Genomic DNA, 23,056 nt, shown 5'->3' with positions numbered 1-23,056 from the left:
TCTAACTTTTGTTCATTAAACTTGCCCAACCCAGTAGTAATTATGAACATAGCATCCAAGTGATATTCCCTGAAGGTCACATGTCGCTAAGTGGAACTAGAGTCTCTTGGAAAATGGGTGCTTTCAGGTTAAGGAAAGAAAATCCTGAAAATCTATATACAGCAAAAATGCAAGGATACTATCCAAGACTCTGTGGGTACTTATTATACTTGAAGAGATTTCCATACATATATTTAAATTCATGAGCCCATAAATACATTTTAAAAATTCACTGGTCATTTTTTGGAAGATGGTATGGAAATTGGTATATGGTATTTCTATCCTGAAAAAGATTTAAGTGTTAAAACTTTCTAAGTTGACTCTCGTGGTAACTATATAATTTGTGAGCAAAATATTTTCTTCATAGTAGTAATAAATGGATGAAAAATGGACAAGAAATAGGTCCCCATTTTGCAAATCTCTTAAAGAAACAAAGGTCCATGCAAAAATACAATGGCTATAACATCAAAAAAGGGTATGTCAGATTTCGTTTGTTTCCTTAGGCCCAAGTACTCGTGTCAAAGTCCTACCTCAAAAAGATGAAACCCTTAGAGTCCCTCCCAACAGAAAGTACTATGGAGGATAGAGTAACATATTAAACAAACCAGCATTTAACATTCTATCTTCAAGCACCAATAGTAGCAATGACAAACTACAAGAATTTAAAAAAAGGAAAGATTAAAATAAATATAGATTTAAAAGAAACTAAAGGGACATTTTAATGAAATTCAACATGCAGGCTTGAAATGAATCTTAGTTCAAGCAAAAATAAATATATAAGAAATCGTAAGAACTGAGGAAACGGAGCACTGAACTATTTTACAATATTAAACATATGCCAATTTCTTTTTCAACTGTTATAATACTGATTTTGTTTTTAATTACTCTTGGCCTGGAGGTGTAGCTCAAGTAGCAGAATAAGCACTAGGCCTCCAAGCTCAATCCCTAGTACCAAAAATTAAAAAAAAAGTCCTATTTTCTTAAAAGTTCTATTTTTAAGAAATACTTTTATTATAAATTAAACAATGTGATATCCGAGTATCAGATGATGATTGAAGTTGGATGATGAGCACATAAACAGACATTACGGTAGTTGAAAGTTTCCCAAATAAAAAGTTAAAAGAGAAACTAATTAAACAATATTATAGGTCTTCTTAATGAAACTTAAAAATCAGGCATTAAAATTTTATCTGTTTTCATTTCAATCTGAAGAATCCATACATAAACTTACTAAAATTTTTTTCCTCTACAACATTTTGATCTCACTTTCATTAAGCTTTTGTGACCTGAACTTTTGGAAGCTTACTTTGTAATGGCAGACTTAACTATTAAGACTAGACCAGTATTGACAAATATAAGGCCTAGCTTGTTTCTGTAATGACTTGAAGCTAAGAATGTTACTTTTATTCCTGTTTTGAATAGTTACAAAAAGTGAGAAAGAAATACACAACAGAGATCTTATATGGTCCACTAAGCCTAGGATATTCTTTACCCAATTATACTTGGGAACTTCTATACACACAGAAGTTTCTGCCCACTTATGTATATGGAGGACATTAAATTAAAGAATAAAAATTATGACTGCCAGAAGCCCATAATTCTAAACTAGAAGAAATTTACACTTAAGGAACATAAAAGTTTTTATGGACCTCAAAAGATTAATGTAAAACATATGGTATTTTAAAAATAAATGTGTCATTGCATATATGTTGATATTTACAAATTGAACATTTAAATTTGAAACAAGAGAAGCACAAAAACAATGAAACATGCCCATGCTATGAATTTTTTAATTTCCATCAATATCTAAAAATTACATTCAGTTAAAAACTATGATCACAGAACACTGGAGGCTTATGTATGTAATCTTCAGCTACTCCGGAGGCTAAGATCTGAGGATTGCATTTCAAGGCAGTCTAGGCAGGAATGTCCCTGAGACTCTTATATATACAATAAAATACCAAAAAGCCAGAAGTGGAGCTATGGCTCAAGTGGTATCCTGCTAGTCTTGAGCAAAAGAAGTTCAAAGACAGCACCCAGGCCCTGAGTATAAGCCCCAGGACAGGCGTGTGCAAGTGCATGCACACACGCAAACAAACTGCTACTGATTAGTGCATAGATGATGGCTGCCTTTATTTGAAGGAAGCTCCCCAAAACTTGTTCATACACAGAAAATAAACTTAAAAAAGAATTTAAGAATTGAATATCTAGAGATAACCCAGACTGAAATCTAAACCTCCTTGGTTTTATAGATACAAAAGAGTGATGAGAGGCTGGGAAAATGGCCTAGTGGTAAAGTGCTTGCCTCGTATACATGAAGCCCTGGGTTCGATTCCTCAGCACCACATATATAGAAAAAAGCCACAAGTGGTGCTGTGGCTCAAGAGGTAGAGTTAGGCTAGCCTTGAGCAAAAAGAAGCCAGGGACAATGCTCAGGCCCTGAGTCCATGCCCCAGGACTGGCAACAAAAACAAAACAAATAAACAAAAAAAGAGCAATGAGACTTTCAAATGACTCCTACCCTGTACAAAAAGGCCTAGAAAATTTTGACTTAAGGAAGTATGAAGCTCTCCCCTCCCCCCAAAAGTTAAGTCTGTTGCCTAAGAAGACTGTACAACACTCCTTAGCTATGAAGCAATGGAGCAGCCTAATATCTGTCTCCATAGTTACAAATACTAACCCCTGACCTCTCTTCACAGAAATATGGCTGATCATCAAGCCCCATGAGACCCAAAGTATGTTCCAATCTGTAACTAAAGTTAAACCAGACTCCCTATTCACCCCTGCCAATTTTTCACTAAAATGTCTGCTGGCAACTTCCACATGAATCTATTTTGAGTAGTATGGATGCCACCACTAATAAAAACAGAAAATAGAAAAATAGGTAAAATCAGGCATCTTTTGAGAACAAACAATCCTATCTACCATTTTATTCTTTTGCTCAATATTAGTTATACTCAATATTTGTATTTTAGATTCACAAAGACTGTTGATCTGGCATCTTTAGTTTTATTTCTACAACAGAGTTTCTATTTATACCAAGAATGCACAAGGCATTCCCAGGATTTAAATAATCCTCTTTGCCTAGATTATTCTCACTTTGAGTAACACTGTTATAAATTAGGCATAATTTCAGTTAACATGGCTGTAAAAATTGGGAAATACTGACATTACCTGCCTCACAGGGGTACCTGGGAAAGAGTGCAGGAATTACAATGGTAGCTACTATTCTGAAAGAGAAAGCATGTTAACTATTTCTATTTTTATCAAGGTAGTTTTCTTTAAGAGGTCAATATGATACTTAATATTATATTGTTTAGTTTGCACATTTTATGTTAAAAACTAAAAAACAAAAAAGAAAGATGGCTGGAATGTAGCTCAGTGATAATCCATTTGAGTAGCTTGTTAAGGTCCTGGATTCTATCTGCAACACCACATATATATGTGCACACATGCATGTGCATGCACACATATATGCACAAAATGCTAAAAAGAAAAAAGAAAAATATTTGCACAATACCACTATAGTGAATTCATAGGCTTTGAAGTAGAATGGTGTTTACTCTTCAGAAAGGAAAAATGAAGTTATTATTTAATAGGTACAGATGACAAAAGTTCTGAAAATGGATAGTGCTTATGGCTGAATAACAACATTCAACAGGGCTGGGAATATGGCTTAGTGGTAGAGTGCTTGCCTAACATGTACGAAGCCCTGGGTTCTATTCCTCAGCACCACATAAACAGAAAATTTTGGAAGTGGTGCTATGACTCAAGAGGTAGAGTGCTACCATAAGCAAAAAAAAAAAAAAAAAAGGGCTGGGAATATGGCCTAGTGGCAAGAGCGCTTGCCTCCTACACATGAAGCTTTCGGTTTGATTCCCCAGCACCACATATATGGAAAACGGCCAGAAGGGGCGCTGTGGCTCAAGTGGTAGAGTGCTAGTCTTGAGTGGGAAGAAGCCAGGGACAGTGCTCAGGCCCTGAGTCCAAGGCCCAGGACTGGCAAAAAAAAAAGAAGCCAGGAACAGTGCTCAGGCCTTGAGTCCAAGCTCCAGGACTGGCAAATAAAACAAAACAAACAAACAAAAACAACATGCAACATACATGTGAATGTATTTAATACAAATGAACTGTAGACTTATACATGGTTCTGGTGTGATTTGGAGAGCCACACAGAATTCAAAGCCAGTCAAAGCAGAAGTCCATGAAACTCCATTTCTAAACAAAGAGGCAAAAAGTGGTAGAGTGCTAGTCAAGTAAGCTCAAAACTTTGAGTTAAACCTTGTACTGGGGGGAGGAGGAAGGTATCTGTATTTTACCACAACAAAAATAACTATTACCTTGAAGGTCTCCAATCATCTCAGAATCATGACCTCTGTCTCTTCGTTCAGCTTCCAATACAGCTTGCATTTGGTAGTAATCCTTGTCTGTTTGTGACTTGGAATTCTCTAAAATTCGATTTCTTTCTTGCAATTCTCTGTTCAGGGATTCCAGCTGACTAATTGATTTGCTCATCTCCGTATGACTCTTCCTTAGTCTTACAGCTGTGTCTGATTCTGTTCTAAGTAAGTCATTGGCTTCTTCTAGCTATTAAAAAAGAACAAGAAAACAAAATTGTGATTCAAATACAATCATACTTATTTTATTAATTCTAACTTTAAAAAAGAAAGCTCAATTGAGAAACTTACCTGTTTTTGCAATTGTGTCAGCTTCTCATTAGCAAGCTGTGAATTTTGACTTACTTTCTTTAAGTCTTCCAACTGATCTTTTAATGTAGAAACTAGAAAATGAAAAAGTATGTAGAGGTAACAAAATTTTTCAGAAGAAACCTAGAAATTCCTTTTTAAAAATGGCATTTACTTTTAGTCAACTCTACACCAATTCCAAATTCCATCTTTAGAAGTACTTTTATTGTTGTTGTTGTTGGTCCCAGGGCCTGGGTGCTGACTCTGAGCTTTTTTACTCAAGGCTAGCACTCTACCAATTAGAGCCACAGTGCCACTTCCAGTTCCGGTTATCTGGTGGTTAACTGGAAATAAGAATCTCATGGACTATCTGCCTGGGCTGGCTTTGAATTGCAATTCTCAAACCTCAGCCTCCTGAGTAGCTAGGATTACAGGTGTGAGTCACCAGTGACTGGCTTAGAAGTACTTTTTAAATTTATCAAAAAGTAGAGCAAATATTATAATTTACAGTGCAAAACAAATGTTTGTGTTATGTTTCAAGTTCTTTTATTGTCTTAGTAAGACACATCTACTGGTATAATACTATAAGTTTCTCTTTTTAAAAAATTTTTTGAGGTGAGTCCTCTTTATGTTGCTCTGGCTCATAGCCAACTCTTGAATTAAAATAATCCTCTTGTCTCAGCCTTCTGAGAGGTTCAGCTATGAAGCTAGTTTTGTTATTTGTTTCTGTGCCAGTACTGGGGTTTTTATCCCAGGGTCTAGTACTCTTGCTGTAGTCTTTTTCACTCAGAATGGGCACTCTACCACGGGAGTAACATTTCTATTTCCTTTTACTTTTTTCTAAGTAATACAGTTACTTGACTAGTTTAGTATTTTAAAACTGGTAAAAAAAAAATTTAAAAGGCACCAAAGATAGAATAAAACTTCCTCCTCCTACATTGTCTCTTTTAACAGACTTTTCCCTCAATGAACAACTATTACTACTTTTTGTAAATCTTTCCTGATAGTCTACGTATCAATAATCTAATACGGAATCAAATTTATAAATACAGGTTTTCACATACATACTCATATAAATATACATTATATTTAAGTAAGCACTCTCATTATAAACCTAAATGCTTTTTTCTTTTATAAGGTGCAGTATTCTATAATGTAATATACCAAATTGTATCATGTCATCAATTCCATTTTTTTACACTTTTCACCATTTTAAGCATATAAATAATCTGTATACTTATCATATTGGATGTTTACGATTATTTAGAGAAAATAAGGCAGAGCAAAATCAAAGTATAAAAATGCCCAGGACACTAGTCTGTGAATTAGGCATCAACATTTTTTAAAGCTTCCCAGGATACTACAGTTGCACAAAATGGTAACAACTATAATTGTAGCTAAATATGACTTAATACTGATGTTAGAACGCTATTTATTTAAATAGTGCTCTTTTGGGACTCATGAAGTATATTAGGTTTATGGCTTCATAAATCTATGATGGGCACTAAATTTCAGTCAATCTTATATAAGAGATCTAGAAAATCATGTTTTATAAAAATTCCAAAAGCTGGAATTATCTACTTACTCATCTATATATTTTAGTGTTTTTCAAATGACATAACAACTTACCTTCATTTTCTATATTTCTTCTCTTCTCATTTTCCTGTTCAGCTTTTCTTTGGTATTCATTAATTTTATGTTGTAACAACATTTTCTCCTTCTCAATTTGAGACACTGTAGACTCTAAATTTCTTCTCTGATTCCCCTTAAATTATAATAACAAAACTATCATTGCAGTTAATACTATTCAGCTATTTAAAGAGTACTTTGCTCTGAAAAACAAATACAGATGAGGGCTGGAGGCATAAGCTCTGGTAGTACAGTGCCAAAAGCACAGGACTCTGATTTCAAGCTCCAGTAGTGGCACCAAAAAAGCAAAAAACAAAAAAAGCCAAATACAAATGAAAATTGAAGATAACTTTTTGGTTTCAAAACCAAACCAGTTATTTGGGACTGGGGATCGAACATTGAGACTTGTTCATTATTAAGCATGTGCTATGCCACTGTGCGGTACTTCTGGCGCTGTATTCTGTTTTGTGGGGTTTGTTTTTAATCTCTGGAAGAGTTCTTACTAACAAACTGACTCTCTGTTTTTTTTTTAAGTGAGTACATCCTATCCTAATAGCAACTTAGACAGGGTGCTGGTGGCTTATATCTGTAAACTTAGCTACCCAAAATGGAGGTTGGAAGCCAGTCTAGGCAGAACAAGCCTACAAGAGTTTATCTCTAAGTGGCTAGAAAAAGAGTTGGACTGAAGTATAGCTGAAGTGGCAGAGCATCAACTGTTAACAGAAAAAAAATCCCAGTTCTAAATCAGAGTAAACTCTGTGAGACTCATCTCCAATTAACCACCCAAAAGCCAGAAGGAGAAATGTGGCTAAAGGGGCAGAGCACTAGCCTTGAGCACAATCATGGGGAGAGCACACAAAAAGCTAAAAAGGTCAGGCCCTGAGTTCAAGCCCCAGGGTTGGCACAAAACAAAAACCAAAACAGGGCTGGGAATATGGCCTAGTGGTGAAGTGCTTGCATCGTATACATGAAGACCTGGGTTTAATTCTTCAGCACCGCATAAATAGAAAAAAGCCGGAAGTGGAGCTGTGGATCAAGAGGTACAGTGCTAGCCTTGAGCAAAAAGAAGCCAGGGACAATGCTCAGGCCCTGAGTCCATGCCCCAGGACTGGCAACAAAAACAAAACAAAACAAACAAAAACCAAAAGAATAGAATTTTGGTATTTGTATTCTTAAGGGATATTGGTCTATAGTTTTCTTTGTAGTTCAGTCTGGAACTTTGGTGTAAGGCTATTATTAGCCTTACAAAATGAGAAGTGTTTTCAAATTATTTGAAATTATGTACACTTGGTGTTATGTTTTCTTAAAACCTAGCAAAATTTTTTAGTGAAATTATTTGGCAATGTAGGTTACACGTTTTTTTTCCAGTTTACAGTTATGAATGGACTTAATAGCTGTATGTAGGGATACTGAAATTCTTTTACACTGTAAGAATTCTTTCAAGGAATTGATCCATTTCAATTCTCCCCCACAATTTTATTTAAAATTATTTACAATATTCCCTTTAGGTCCTCTGTTATTCTTAAAATCTGTAACAAGACCAGTCTTGCTAGAGGTTTTTTAGTTGTTTTAAATCTTCCCAACAAGTGTTTTTTTTTTTTTTTAATGCTATTCTCAATTCCATGGATCCCTGCTGTTACCCTAACATTTCCTTCCTTCTATTTGTTTTCTGCTTATTTCTTCTCTTGCTGGTTCGCTAGAATAGGGGATTTGATTGCACATTTCCACTCCTTTTAGTTTTCTGAGACAGGGTCTTATTTATATAGCTCAGGCTGACTCTGAACTGTCAAGACTGGTTTTGAACTCTTGATCTCTCTCCCTAAGCTTCTCAGGAACTAGGGTTACAGGCATTAGCCACCATGCTAAGCTTCCTCTCCACTTAATGCTACAAGTTTTCCTTTCAGCACTACGTTATCTGTGTCTAAGTAATTTTGATGTATTTTCTCCTCCTTGTGCAAGCATTTTTTTAAATGATCATCTAACAATTTTTGTAATAACAGCTTTAAGAATACAGTTAACATTCTAGTTTCACTTCTGAGACTGCTCCTTTGACCTATGCATTATTTACAATTGTGTTTTTTGGTTTCTATGTGTTCTGTTTTCCAGTTGGTTTAATATCATTTTGGTCAGAAAATTTTAATTGTTCTAGATAAGTGTTATAGTCTGCAACAATCTGCAGATGTATCTTTCTCTTTTCAGCTTTTGTTTCATATCTTTTGTAGCTTTTTTGCTCAGGACTGCTGTGTCTTTTTGGTGGACTGGTCCTGTAGTCATGTAAACATGTCTCGGCCCATGGTAATGCACTGTTACAACTTCTACTAACAGTATTTCTTTCTTTTACTTTTTGTGCCTGTTCCTGGGATGGAACTTAGGGTCTTACACTCTCACTCAGGGCTGGCCCTGAGTTAATTAGAAATGGAGTATCGCAGTATCACAGACTTTCTGTCTCGATAAACTTCAATCTTTCAGGTCTCAGCCTCCTGAGTTTACAGATATTATCTACTATCACTCAACTGGTATTTTCATTTAATGTGATTATTATTGTGTTATGCCCGCAGTTTTTGTTTCAATACCCTATTTATAGTTGTCTGAAATATTTCCTCTATCCATACAGAGAACTGTAACAAAGAGCATTAAGCTTTCTGCTGTTGTGTGCTAAATACAATATAAAAAAAAATCAAAAGGAAAGTATGTATTTATCCTTACTTCACTCAGCTCTTTCAAATTAAAGTATTAAAGACTTAATAGTAAAATTTAAAATGCTAAGATTAAGCGCCTACTGACCAATTCAATTTTACATAAATGAAAGAAAATAAAGCACTAACAGACTGAAGAAAATATTCAGACAACATGAAAACTACCTGAAACTAAATCTAGTTAAGGACAAGGATAAGGACAAGTAATACATTAGAAAAAGACTATAGAGTATACTTCTTTTTGAGGAAACTTTCACCTACACAACAGAAAGAAATTTACAAGATGACTTAGAAGAATGAAATATATTAGATATATGACACCAATGTCTGACTAATCTGATATTATGTTTAATAATAAAAAAATTTATAGTGACGGAAAAGATGGATACTTCAAACTCAATAGAGTTCCTATTTGATGACATGATTAATAATGAGATCATATCAGTATCAATCCTTTAAATTAGATTTCACCCTCTCCCAATGATTTTCTCTGACATGGTTGCTGATTCTCTTTTTTTCAATAGTGGGCTTTGACTTTAGGGCTTTGTGTTTGCTAGGGAGGTGCTCAATTACTTGAACCATATTGGCAGCCCTTTGACTTTATTTTTCCAATAGGGTTTCAAATTTTTCCTAGGTTTGCCTGGACTGTAATTCTATTTATGCTTCCTGCTTAGATGGAATGACAGGCTTATAACACCACACCCAATCTAGTTCAGAAGAGAACTTGTTAACTTTTTGTCTGGCTTGGTTTGGAGCCATAATTCCCCATATCTCTGCCTCCTAAGTAGCTCAGCTTAACAATAATGAGCTACCCCGCCCAGGCAAGATAAAATTTGATTAATTTCTCCAGGTTTTCAACTATAATGAAGTGAAATTTTCGTATATTAAAATTTCATTGCAGTCATAGAATAAGATCAGAAAAGTATAAAAGTATCTGAACCTGAAGTTTGAAGGGTGAGATTTTCATCTTAATTCTCTGATTCTAACATTTCAATAATAGAATCCAAATGCAATTTTCTCAGGAAGTAAAAAATATATGAAAGGGAGAAACATCTAAAAGTGAAAGTTTCTACTTAGAAAACAAAGAAGTACCTCTTCATCCAATTCTTTCATTATCTTGTCTAGTTTTATGTTTGAAGTTCTGCAAAAACAAAAGCAATACAAATAAATACTTTAAAAAAATTACTCAGGGTTAAACAGCTACACTCCTTACTAAAGTAGGTTTCTTAGAAATTTTTGCCATGGACTCAGTCCATGGAAGGTTATAACCTTTCTTCTAAAGTTACATTTTTAAAAGCATAAAAAATACACAAAGATTAAAAGAAACCAGTTATACTAAAATATAGTTATAAGCTTAAAAATGCTTAATTCAGTAATACATGTACTTCATTAGTATGTTAAATAACATGGTCTAGTGCCAGAAATTTCCAAGTAGTGATGAATATAAATACTATGTAGAGAAATGTAAAAACTATATGAAAATTTCTATGACTTCTACTGGTAATTTAAAAAATCCTTACAGCTTATTGCTGTGTAATGTTGACTGAATTCAGAATTGAGGAAATGATGGATTTCAGTTAATTAGGGAAAATAGTTTACTTTTTCTGACTCAAGTTTAAGGACCCCAGATAAATAATAGCCAAATTTCCTCATGTAATATATTTTTTTTTTTTTGGCCAGTCCTGGGGCTTGGACTCAGGGCCTGAGCACTGTCCCTGGCTTCTTCTTGCTCAAGGCTAGCACTCTGCCACTTGAGCCACAGCGCCCCTTCCGGCCATTTTCTGTATATGTGGTGCTGGGGAATCGAACCCAGGGCCTCATGTATACGAGGCAAGCACTCTTGCCACTAGGCCATATCCCCAGCCCCTCCTCATGTAATATTTTCTAATATACAAATATTTAGCATTTAACTTGTAATACAAGGTTAACTAACGGAAAGTTGGTATATACAAATAACTAAGACAAATGATTATTTGGCAATGTGAACAGAATTCTGAGATTAATTGAAAGTATATAAGATCTATTACAATTTGTTTTCTTTGGCTCAAATAATTCTGACCTTCAAATCTATAAATGAAGTATCTGTCTCATTAAATACTTCATTCAGCATGTTTAAATATAACCTATTCCCTCTGCTTCACACTCCTACCTCTCACAGCAATCTCATGCCCCACATAATTGAGATCACCTAGGAATGAATCATCCTTACTTCTTCCTCCCTTTTCCCATTTAGCTGAATAAATTCAAAGTTCTGCAAATTAACCAGTTCTTTGTGTTATGTATATGTGTGGGTGCATGTGCACTGGTACTGGGGCTTTAACTCAGAGCCTCTTACTATAGCTTGTTTTTTACTTTTTGCTCATGTACACTGGTACTGTGACTTAATCTCAGAGCCTTTCACTATAGCTTGGATATTTTTTGCTCATGGCTTTTGCTCTATTGCTCTAGCCATACCTCTATTTCAGCTTTTTGATGGTTAACTGGAGATAAGTCTCTTGTATTTGTCTGTTAAGGCTAGCTTCGAACTGCCAGCCTAAGAAAAATACACCTATAACAAATGCCAACGTAAATAAATATTCCTCTTTCCCTTCATTTCTTTTGTGGAACCTGGAGTCAAATCTTGGGTTTTGTGCATGTCAGGCAAGTCTTTTATCACTAAGCTACAACCTTAGCCCTAAAACATTACTTTTCAATTCTTCCATAAACACTCTTCATTTTCTTTTTTTTGCAGTGGAAACTCATCTTACTTCCATCTAGTTTCTAGTGGTTAAAGTAAAAGCTTCAAAATAGTACTTGGTACATACAATTTCAAATTTGAAAAACAGTATTTTTACCTGCACTTCTGCTCCATTTCATCTTTTAATTGAATTTCATTATGTAGCTGTTCTTCAAGCTTGTAGATTGTTTTTTGCAAACTTTCTTGCTTTGATTGAAAAAAGAAAACTCATTCTAATGTTTATAGAGAACTTTAAAAAAAACGAGTTTTTGCTACGATTTTATTTATATTTAGACAATATTTAATCTTTGTTAAGAACTTAAATATTTTTCAACATTTACTAATATATCAGATACAATGTTAAGCATCAGTAATACAAAAATTCGGAAGTTCTGCTCCTTGTTTTCATGAAATTCCTGATAAATAATATGGCATAAGTAGATAAAAGGATATTTAAATATTACACAAAATACTAAAATACTACATGATACTCTAAAATGTACAATTTTTACATATAAGTATGTGTACCACTGGCGACTGAATTCAGGATTTCAGATTTTTCATTCATGGCTGTCATTTTACCACTTGAGCTATGCCACCCACTTCCAGCTTTTTGCTACTAATTTGAATAACAGTCTCTCTGGGCTGGCTCCAAATTACAATGATCAGATCTCAGTCTCCTGAATGCTTATCTGTATCAGTTAAGAACCTACAATGATCCAAAGAATTACACAGCCAATATTACAATGCGGCAAATGATAATAAAATTATATGTAGTATGTTCTGAAGAGAGATAAGATCACTTCTAATTCTGCCAGGAATATGTGGTGCTTTAAGGCCTAAGAGAAATGAAGGAGACAAGAAGTTTGTTTTTTGTTTTTTTGTTGTTTTTTTTTTTGCCAGTCCTGGGCCTTGGACGCAGGGCCTGAGCACTGTCCCTGGCTTCTTTTTGCTCAAGGCTAGCATTCTGCCACTTGAGCCACAGTGCTACTTCTGGCCGTTTTCTGTATACGTGGTGCTGGGGAATCGAACCTAGGGCTTCATGTATACAAGGCAAGCAACTCTTGCCACTAAGCCCAGAAGGTTTTTTTTTTTTGGCCAAAATGTACAAAGAAGACAGAAAAAAAGAAAGATATTCTAGGGAAATGGAAAAAAAATCAAATAAGGCAGAATATAAAATATAATCAAAGAGGACTGGGAATATGGCCTAGTGGCAAGAATGCTTGCCTCATATACATGAAGCCCTGGGTTTGATTCCTCAGAACCACATATATACAAAAAGGCCAAGAGTGGCATTGTGGCTCAAGTGGTAGAGCGCTAGCCTTGAGCAAAAAGAAGCCAGGAACAGTGCTCAGGCCCTTAGTCCAAGCCCCAGGGCTGGCAGAAAACAAAACAAATATAATATAATAAATATAATAGAAGACCCAGACACCAGTGGCTCATGCCCATATACCTAGCAACTCAGGAAGGCTGGGATCTAAGGATCATGGTTCAAAGCAAGCCTAGGCAGGAAAGGCCATGAATCTTATCTCTAACTACCAAAACAAAAAAAGACCCAAAGTGAAGCTGTGGCTCAAGTGGTAGACTGCTAGGCTAACCTTGAGAACAAAAGCTCATGGACAGCGCATAGGCCCTAGAGCCAGTGTGCATACACAAGAGCACACACAAACACACACAGTAGAAGAGCACACAAACACACACAGTAGAAGTAACACACATAAAATTTGAAAACTTAAGTGGTACCATGTCCCTTAAGTGCAAAAGTTGGAAGATGTTAACCTATAGGCAAATTATGACATAATACCGACATCCCAGAAACAGTATTCAAGTAATATTCAACAATACACTAATATATTAAAAGTGCAATTCTAGGAAAAGCAACAAGTTAGTAGGGAAAAAAAGCAGAGACTACAGGAGTAAGTGGAAAAAATGAATAAATTTGTCAATTAGAAGTTAGAATTTATGATCTAGAAACTGATTTTTAAAAAATGATATAGTATCATTACGAAAGGCAAGTAACACAAATCATATGAGGGACAGTATGGGGAGAGGAAAATTGAGTTTGGCTTTGGCCCGGTTTGAGGTGCTTGGGAAGTTTCCAGGAAGAGAGAGATTTAGGTGTGGATCACAAACAAGAAAACTTGAGATTACCTACAGACATGAGCACACACACAGAAAAGACCACAACTTTGGGAAATATTTTATAATTAAGTGAGCAAAGCAACAGCGTCCTGCAAGGAGAGCTAAAAATAAAACTCAGAGACTGGAAGGGGGAAAAAATTTGAAAAAATAACAGAACACGTAAGAGTGATAAAAGCTTGACGTTCTAAACAAAAGGTAGTGAAGTGTTTTAAAGAAAGAAAAATAAGCCGAATGCTGGTGTCTGACGCCTGAAATCCTAGCTACTCAGGAGGATCATGGTTTGAAGCTGGTCCAGGCAGAAAAATCCCCATGAGACTTTTATCTCCAATTAACCACTCAAAAACCCGGAAGTGGCTCTACTAGAGCACTAAAGACAGCACCCAGGCCCTGAGTTTAAGCCCTACAACCGATGAAAAAAAAATTAAGAAAGAAAAGAAAAAGAAGGAAATCAAAGTGTATCAAATGAAGCAAAGAAAAATTTGCTTATTATACTTTGCAACTGCTAAGTTGTTTAGTAGCTAAGACTATCAAGAATTACATTAAATTAGTTGATTTTTGTATTTAGTTTAGTATTAGAATTGTCCCCTGTATTCTGTTTTGTTTTGGTTTTTGACAGTCCTGGGGCTTGAACTCAGGGCCTGAGCACTGTCCCTGGCTTCTTTTTGCTCAAGGGTAGCACTCTGCCACTTCAGTCACAGCACCACTTCTGGCCGTTTTCTATATATGTGGTGCTGGGGAGGGCTTCATGTGTGCCAGGCAAGCACTCTTGCCACTAGGCCATATTCCCAGCCCCTCATTTGTTCTATTTGTAGATTACCCAGAGAAATGCATTAAAATCTAAAATTATTTCTATTGATCCTATTATCCTATTTATCTTTTTCATTCTTCTAATTTACCAAAATGTACAGCACCCACCACTGGATAAAAGTGCCCCCAAAGCAAGCACCAATCCTGAGTATCTTTTTTTTATTTTTGGTCAGTCCAGGGCCTTGGATTCAGGGCCTGAGCACTGTCCCTGGCTTCCTTTTGCTCAAGGCTAGCACTCTGCCACTTGAGCCACAGTGCCACTTCCGGCCATTTTCTATATATGTGGTGCTGGGGAATCGAACCCAGGACTTCATGGATACGAGGCAAGCACTCTTGCCACTAGGCCATATCCCCAGCCCCCACCCCTTTTTTTTCCCAGTCCTGGAGCTTGAAATCAGGGTCTGAGCACTGTCCCTGGTTTCTTTTGCTCAAGGCTAGCACTCTACCACTTGAGCCACAGTGCCACTTCTGGATTTTTCTGTATATGTGGTGTTGAAGAATCGAACCCAAGCTCTTGTGATCCTCTGCTGTGACTAGCCTAAACCTGTGCTAATTATTCCCTATGAGGGAGAGACCATAGAGTCCATGTTTCTTTGGGTCTGGCTCATTTCACTTAGTGCTGCAATGAACATTGTTGTCCTGGTGGCTCTAGTGTGTTCTTGTTTGTGGTCTTTTGGGTAGATGCCCAAAAGTGGGGCTGCTGGGTCATAGGGGAGCTCTATGTTTAGCCTTCTGAGGAATCTCCATACTGCTTGCCAGAGTGGCTGAACCAGTTTACATTCCCACCAACAATGAGGTAGGATTCCCTTTTGGCCACATCCCCTCCAACATTTATTATTGTTAGTTTTCTTGATATAGGACATTCTTACTGGGGTGAGATGGAATCTCAATGTTGTTTTGATTTGCATTTCTTTTATGGCCAGTGATGTAGAGCACTTTTTCATGTCTCTTGGCCATTCTCATTTCCTCATCAGAGAAGTCTCTTTTTAAGTTATTAGCCCACTTGTTGAGGGGCTGTTGGTTCTTTGCAGTTTTGTTTTGGAGGAATTTAATTTTTTTAGTTCTGCATATATTTTAGATTTGAGATCTTTGTCCATTGTATGGCCGGTAAGATCCTAATAGCTATGCCCCTATGAATGCATAAGATAATGCTAAGTGAAATGAACTCCATGTTATGGAATTGAGTGATATATCACTGTTGTAATCACTTTCAACATGCCATGTGAAACCATAGCTTCTATTGTTGATGATCCTCTTGTATCCCCTTCCTGTGGTTGTACCTGCACTATCACTGTATCTTATCTGAGTACACTGGAAACTGTATATACTGGTATTAGAATTAGGAAAGTGAAAGGGAATACCAAAATCGAGAGACACAGGATAAAAAGACAAACGACTACAAAAGCAATACTTGCAAAACTGTTTGGTGTAAACCAACTGAACAACTCATGGCGGGAGAGGGAAAGGGGGGGAATGAGGGAGGAGGTAATAAACAGTACAAGGAATGTACCCAATGCCTAATGTATGAAACTGTAACCTCTGTATACATCACTTTGACAATTAAAAAAAAAAAAAAAGATCCTTGGTGTAAACATTGAAAGAGAACAGACAGGATGAGAAAGAATGGTGGAAGGAATGACTGATGGCCATTTAAAATTGTAACCCCATGGTACAACCTTCAAAAGTTCACATAAAATAAAATTTTACCAAATGCTAAAAAAAGAAAAAAGAAAAAAAAAAAAGAATCGAATCCAGGGCTTCATGTGTGAAAGGCAAACAAAATTACCACTAGGCCGTATTCCCAGCTGCTGAGTATTTTTTTTTCTTTACCTTCTTTAGTATCAAAGTGAACTACAGAGGGGTTATAGTTTCATATGTAAGGCAATAACATTTCTTATCCAACTGGTCCCCTGAGTATTGTTGAAGATCAAATGTACCTTTGATTCTCCAGACAATACAAGAGAGCTGGGGGGGCTGGGGATATAGTCTAGTGGCAAGAGTGCCTGCCTCGGATACACGAGGCCCTAGGTTCGATTCCCCAGCACCACATATACAGAAAATGGCCAGAAGCGGCGCTGTGGCTCAAGTGGCAGAGTGCTAGCCTTGAGCGGGAAGAAGCCAGGGACAGTGCTCAGGCCCTGAGTCCAAGGCCCAGGACTAGCCAAAAAAAAAAAAAAAAAAAAAAAAAAAAGAGAGCTGGGGTACTACAGTTTTTTACAGTAAAAATTGCTTTCATTTTAATGATTTGTAAGTAATTGTTAGTAACATAACTTCCCAAGCAGCTCATTGGGATGGTAATTTAAAACAAAAGGATGACATTAACAGTGAACAGATGATTCATTCACTTCAGTTTAGCCCATTTTTCTCAGCGACATAGTGCCATAAAAATCTAAGTTCACTAACTGCATGTTCATAATATCAGATCACTGAACAGCATTAATACAAATACATGACTTGCAAATTGAAATACAATAGTAAGATAATACTTACCAAGCTTTTATCTGCATTGGAGCTAGTTCTGTTATCATTAGGATTTGTTGGAGATAAGTATCTGAGGGTGGAGAAGTTTAAAAAGAAAATAAAACCTTTTTAATGCCTAATAATAAACACTATATGTCTGCTTTATGTTCAGTATTATACTCATGTTTTTAAATTAAGTACAAGTTTTTATTTTATAAACATAATACAACATAAACCCCAGTTAGTTCTGAAGCACATTCTAATCAATCATATGACTGACATTCACAAAGAAAAACATAGCAATATTTATACAATGTAGGATAAATTTTTAAAATATAACCTCAATTTAGCTCTAACTGGTTTTTTGACTATGAGAGCAAGTTATGCCACACAACAACTAAGTATGTTTTCAGAAGTTAATGACAATAGTAAATTACTGACCTCTATTAGACATGTATAAAACTACCATCTTTGCATCCAACTACCTTTTAGCAAAATAGATGAAGAGTTTGTGCCTGAGTAATTTGGAACAGTACTAAAGTTTGGTGATGTCTTGGTAATTTGGGATAATGTAAAACCTGCATATTTCTTTCATTTCAGTGTAAAGGTAAGAATTATATATAAACACAATTCATATAAATAAGTGTAAATAATAAATGATTTAATTAAGATAATAAATATAAAATAAACTCATAAATAAGCTCACATAAATTCATTAGTAGGTCTAAAGCTTTTCTCTGGGCATTTTATGAAATTATCAGTAGCTCTAAGTAGACTGTGTGTTAAAATTTTTCTCAGGATTCAAATGTTTTGTCAAAGTAAGATGCTACTGATTTTGCTTTCATCTGTACGGAATTACTACTAATACTTCTACTATTATCATCTGACTATAATCAGCATCTTGATTAACCAGCAGAGCTCTCCCCAAAAGAGACCAAATAGTTAAAGTAACACCAATGGCTTTAGGCTCAGTTAACTAATAATGAATAATAAAGAATAATGAAGTGTAAGTATCATTAGATATATATAATAGTGCTCTAGAAGAAACAGCTAGAAATCTGTTATTTCTTATGCTTCCCTTGAAACATTATATCAACTTGAGATTCAAATAACTACAACAGTAAGAGCTATGAAACAGGTTTTTGTAACAAATAGGTTCTAGATATAGGACAATTTAGTTTTGATATTCACTGTCCCAGAAATTCAGTATGAGATTCTGCTTGTAAATAAAGGATGCAGCAATGCCAGTGGATTGTGAACTAATAAGACTATCTGATATCTAAGATATCTTCTAAATTTAAAATGCTGGTTCTGAATTTCATGTTTAGCCTTTTGCAATATTAGTAATATAAGGCTCTCTGAATGCAGCATGGGAACTACAAGACCCCTACTACATACATCCACAATCCTTAGACTTTGTCTTATTATCAGTCCTTTTGCATAGTATACTGCTTCTTTTACAAACAATTGGGTCAGTTGGGTAAAATTTTATGAAAGAAGCCAGTCTATAAGAAATGTAGCACTTGTGGCTCATGCCTATGATCCTAGCTACTCAAGAGGCTAATATCTAAGGATTAGAGTTCAAAGGTAGCCCAGGAAGGAAAGCCAGTGAGATTGATCTCCAATTAACCGCCAGGAAACAGCAGGAATAGCACTGTGGCTCAAAGTGGTAGAGCTATTATAGTCCTGCATGAAAAAACTCAGGGGAAGTGCCCAGGCCCTGAGTTCAAGTCCCATGGCCACCACCAGCACCACCAACAACAAAAATTAAGGCTATTTGATAATTATGTTTAATTCAGGTAAACTTCAGCAAGAAAGATATATCTGTTCCTGACAACTAAATGTTTATAGATTTCAGAGATATAAACTGACCAAATGTTCTATTTCTAAACAGTATTATTCAAGCTGGGCACCAGTTGGTCATGCCTGTAATCCTGGCTGTTCAAGAGGCTGAAATCTGAGGATTGTAGTTTGAAGCCAGCCAGGCAGAAAAATGTGAGATTCTTATTTCCAATTAATCACCAAAAGGTCAGAAATGGAGCTGTGACTCAAGTGGTAGAGCACCAGCCTAGAGCATAAAAGTTCAGGGACAGTTCCCAGGCCCTGAGTTCAAGCCCCAGGACACGAAACAAAATAGAGCAAAAAACCCCAGTAGATTCAAAATTATACTCATTATTACAGTTAAAATTTAATCAACATTTTGTTAGTTCTTTTGAAAAGCAAGCACATTTTCACCTACTCATATAATAGTGTGTCAATAAATAATAGCTACATTATTATATATGTGCAGTGTTAAGGAATGAAAAGGATTAAAATATTTGCATTTTCTATAGGCAAAGCCCAACTGTTATCTATGTGGTAGCTGATGCAATGAAAAGTATTTAATAATGTTTTACAGAATATAATACTGGAGAGGTTTCATATAGCAAGATTAAACAGGTTGGCTTTTTTTGGTGGGCCAGTCCTGAGACTTAAACTCAGGGCCTGGGCACTGTCCATGAGCTTCTTTTGTTCAAGGCTAGTACCCTACCACTTGAGTCACAGCTCCACTTCTGGCTTTTTCTGTGTATGTGGTACTGAGCAATCGAACCCAGGGCTTCATGTATACGAGGCGAGCACTCTACCACTAAGCCACATTCCCAGCCCGTAAACTGGCTTCTTTTAAACTTGACCTTTTTTTTTTCCCCTCATAAAATTGCTTTAAATAAAATAAGGCTATTCACTTTAAAGTAAGATTAGCTGTATAATATCTCAAATTTAAATTGATCCAAGTAGATAAAATATCTAAAACCAGCCAAATGAAACATAATTTGGTGAAAAACACATTTTTTTAAATAATTAAAAAGAATAATGGCCCTGGATATAGAGGTTCAAGCCTGTAATTTTACCTACTCAAGAAGCCCTGGGTTCAATTCCTCAGTACTGAATAAACAGAAAAAGCCGAGAGTGGAGCTGTGGCTCAAGTGACAAACAGATAAACAAATAAGACAAAAAGAAAATAAAAACCTCATTTCCATTTCCTGGAATTCATTTTGATATTATTTTATAGGATCAGAGGGCTATAGACATTGTACCTTTGTGTGCAGAACATTATTTTAAGTGCTTTGCTGTGTTTCATTAACTCCTTACAACTACCTTATCTGGAAAGAATTGCTATCACCACCACCATAACCATCACCACCACCTCTATCTTTGAGAAAATGGGGACAGAAAACTTAATAGTTATTTGCCCAATGTCACAGTATAGGTATTAGATGTTTTAAGACGTGGTGAATTCAGTAAATTGTGTTTGGAAGTAATCAATTTTTAAAAAGCTGTAATTATGGGATGTGAATAACACGAAGGTAATGATCATAATACTAGGAAAGCTTTTTTTTTTTTGGCCAGTCCTGGGCCTTGGACTCAGGGCCTGAGCACTGTCCCTGGCTTCTTCCCACTCTGCCACTTGAGCCACAGCGCCGCTTCTGGCCGTTTTCTGTATATGTGGTGCTGGGGAATCGAACCTAGGGCCTCGTGTATCCGAGGCAGGTACTCTTGCCACTAGGCTATATCCCCAGCCCAGGAAAGCTTTTATGTTGTTCCAAAAACAAAATATGAATTGTTAGCTTTTTCATGTTGACTGAAATAATTATTAAGTCTTTTGATGTATTCCTTGTCACTTGAGGACACATAGTATAATAATCAGCAAACCATTTTTGAAGAACATTCTGACGATTCCCCAGCACCACATATACAGAAAATGGCCAGAAGCGGCGCTGTGGCTCAAGTGGCAGAGTGCTAGCCTTGAGCGGGAAGAAGCCAGGGACAGTGCTCAGGCCCTGAGTCCAAGGCCCAGGACTGGCCAAAAAAAAAAAAAAAAAAAAAAAAAAGAACATTCTGAGTATCAATGATTGCAAGAGAAATCAGATATGAGAAAAGTCACACATTACTAAAAAAATGATATGAAAGATATTTATCATTAAGTCTACTTTAAAATCCTTAGACATCCCTAAGAATATGAATATCAGCATTTAAAATATATAGTAAGATTAGCATTTTTAGAGTATACTTACCTACGATTGCTATAATATGTAAATCCAACAAAAGGCAGTTGGTTGCCAACAAAAGCTTTAGGAATAGGAAATGTTTCTTCATCTCCTTTATCTTCTTCTAAGTCATCGAAATTACTAGTATCAATGTCACTACTTAAATCAGGTACAACTGGTGCTACAGCTAAAACCAAAAAACAAAAGGTTCATTTAATATGCACATTTAATATGTAAATAAATTGACATAAATAACTATATATATGGCAGAGACAAAGTTTACATAATATAAAACCATATGTGGTGATGTTCAAGTAGTCTCAACTCAGGAGAATATACCTTATTAAAAATAGCATTACCGGGACTGGGAATATGGCCTAGTGGTGGAGTGCTTGTCTTGCATACATGAAGCCCTGGGTTCAATTCCTCAGCACCACATATATAAAAAATTCCAGAAATGGTGCTGTGGCTCAAGTGGTAGAATGTTAGTAACAGTGCTCAAGCCCTGAGTCCAAGCCCTAGGACTGGCAAAAATGAAAATAATAGCGTTACTAATCTCTCCTGTTGGAGCCTAAAAATGCTATTAGAGATATTTAAAATAAAAATTTAGGACATGTTTTTTACTTTAAATATACAGTAGTATAAATAAGCTTCACTAAATTACCATCAAAAAATATTTTGGGTAAGCTGGTAATTGGTTCTTAAAAAAAAAAGGCAGTACAAAACAAACAAACAAAAAAACTGGCCAGGCATTGGTGGCTTATGCCTGTAATCCTATCTACTCAGAAGCCCGAGATCTAAGAATTGTAGTTGGAAGACAACCTGGGCAGGAAAGGCTGTGAAACTCTTCTCCAACTAACCATCAGAAAAAGACAGAAGTGGCACTGTGGCTCAAGTAACAGAATGCCAGCCTCGAGCAAAAAGGAGCTCACAGTGCCCAGGTCCACGAGTTCAAGCTCCAATTAAAAAATGGCACAATCTTATGGGATTTTATGTAGAAAATCGTAGAGAATTTACACTAAAAAAATCACAAGTAATACTTTAACAAAGTTGCAATTTATACGCTCATGAAAAAAGTTGTATCTCTATAATGAATAATCTAAAAAGGAATTGTTTTCTAAAACTACATATTCAAAAGAATTAAATGCCTAGAATAAATCTGAAAAAGAGATATAAGATTATATGCTACAAACTAAAAAAAAAAATCAATGTTGAAATTAAAGAAGGCTTAAATAGGAAGTTTTCTTGTATTTATGGACTAGAAAATGTTATATTAAGATGGCAACTATTATTTATAGAATAATATTGTCTTTTTAATTATTATTATTTTTTGGCACCAGTCCTAAGACTTGAACTCAAGGCCTTGATGCTGTCCCTGAGCTTTGGTGCTCAAGGCTAGCACTCTACCACTTGAGCCACAACTCTACTTCTGACTTTCTGGCAGTTAATTGTAGATAAAAAAGTCATACCGACTTTCCTGCCTAGGCTGACTTCAAACTGAGATCCTCAGATCTCAGCCTTCTAGTTGGGATTACATAAACCACTGGTGCCTGGCTCCATGTCTTAAAAAAGAAAAATAAAAAAATGGAAAAGCACATACTAAAACTCATATGAAATCACAAAAGACTCAAAATAGTCCAAACAATTTTTTTTTTGGGGGGGGGGGAAGGTTGGAAGATTCACATTTTCTGATTTACTGATGACTCATGTCTGTATTCTTATTTGCACAGGAGGCTGAGATCTGAAGATTACAGACTGAAGCCAGTCCGGGCAGGAAAGTCTGTGCAAGTGCAACTCTTATTTCTAATTAACCATCAAAAAATTGGAAAAGGAGCTGTGGCTCAAGTAGTAGAGTGG

At 35.9% G+C, this 23,056-nt stretch overlaps 1 protein-coding gene across 2 annotated transcripts in view; it reads right to left on the bottom strand.

Moving 5' to 3' along the window:
* Positions 1–23,056, bottom strand: part of Rock1 (Rho associated coiled-coil containing protein kinase 1) — a 123,817-nt gene that overhangs the window by 46,981 nt on the left and 53,780 nt on the right. For both annotated transcript variants that reach the window (XM_048363694.1, XM_048363696.1), the window contains 7 exons: positions 21,227–21,386; positions 17,205–17,265; positions 11,884–11,972; positions 10,142–10,190; positions 6,354–6,489; positions 4,728–4,819; positions 4,380–4,626 (listed from right to left, as the gene is read on the bottom strand). In XM_048363694.1, coding sequence (XP_048219651.1) covers positions 4,380–4,626; positions 4,728–4,819; positions 6,354–6,489; positions 10,142–10,190; positions 11,884–11,972; positions 17,205–17,265; positions 21,227–21,386 — 834 coding nt within the window. The remainder of the gene's footprint in view (positions 1–4,379; positions 4,627–4,727; positions 4,820–6,353; positions 6,490–10,141; positions 10,191–11,883; positions 11,973–17,204; positions 17,266–21,226; positions 21,387–23,056) is intronic.

The sequence above is a fragment of the Perognathus longimembris genome, chromosome 15 (genome assembly GCF_023159225.1).
Source record: "Perognathus longimembris pacificus isolate PPM17 chromosome 15, ASM2315922v1, whole genome shotgun sequence".
In the NCBI taxonomy this organism is placed as follows: Eukaryota; Metazoa; Chordata; class Mammalia; order Rodentia; family Heteromyidae; genus Perognathus; species Perognathus longimembris.
Note: the sequence above shows the minus strand (reverse complement) of the source record. Positions and strands in the feature narration are given on the sequence as shown.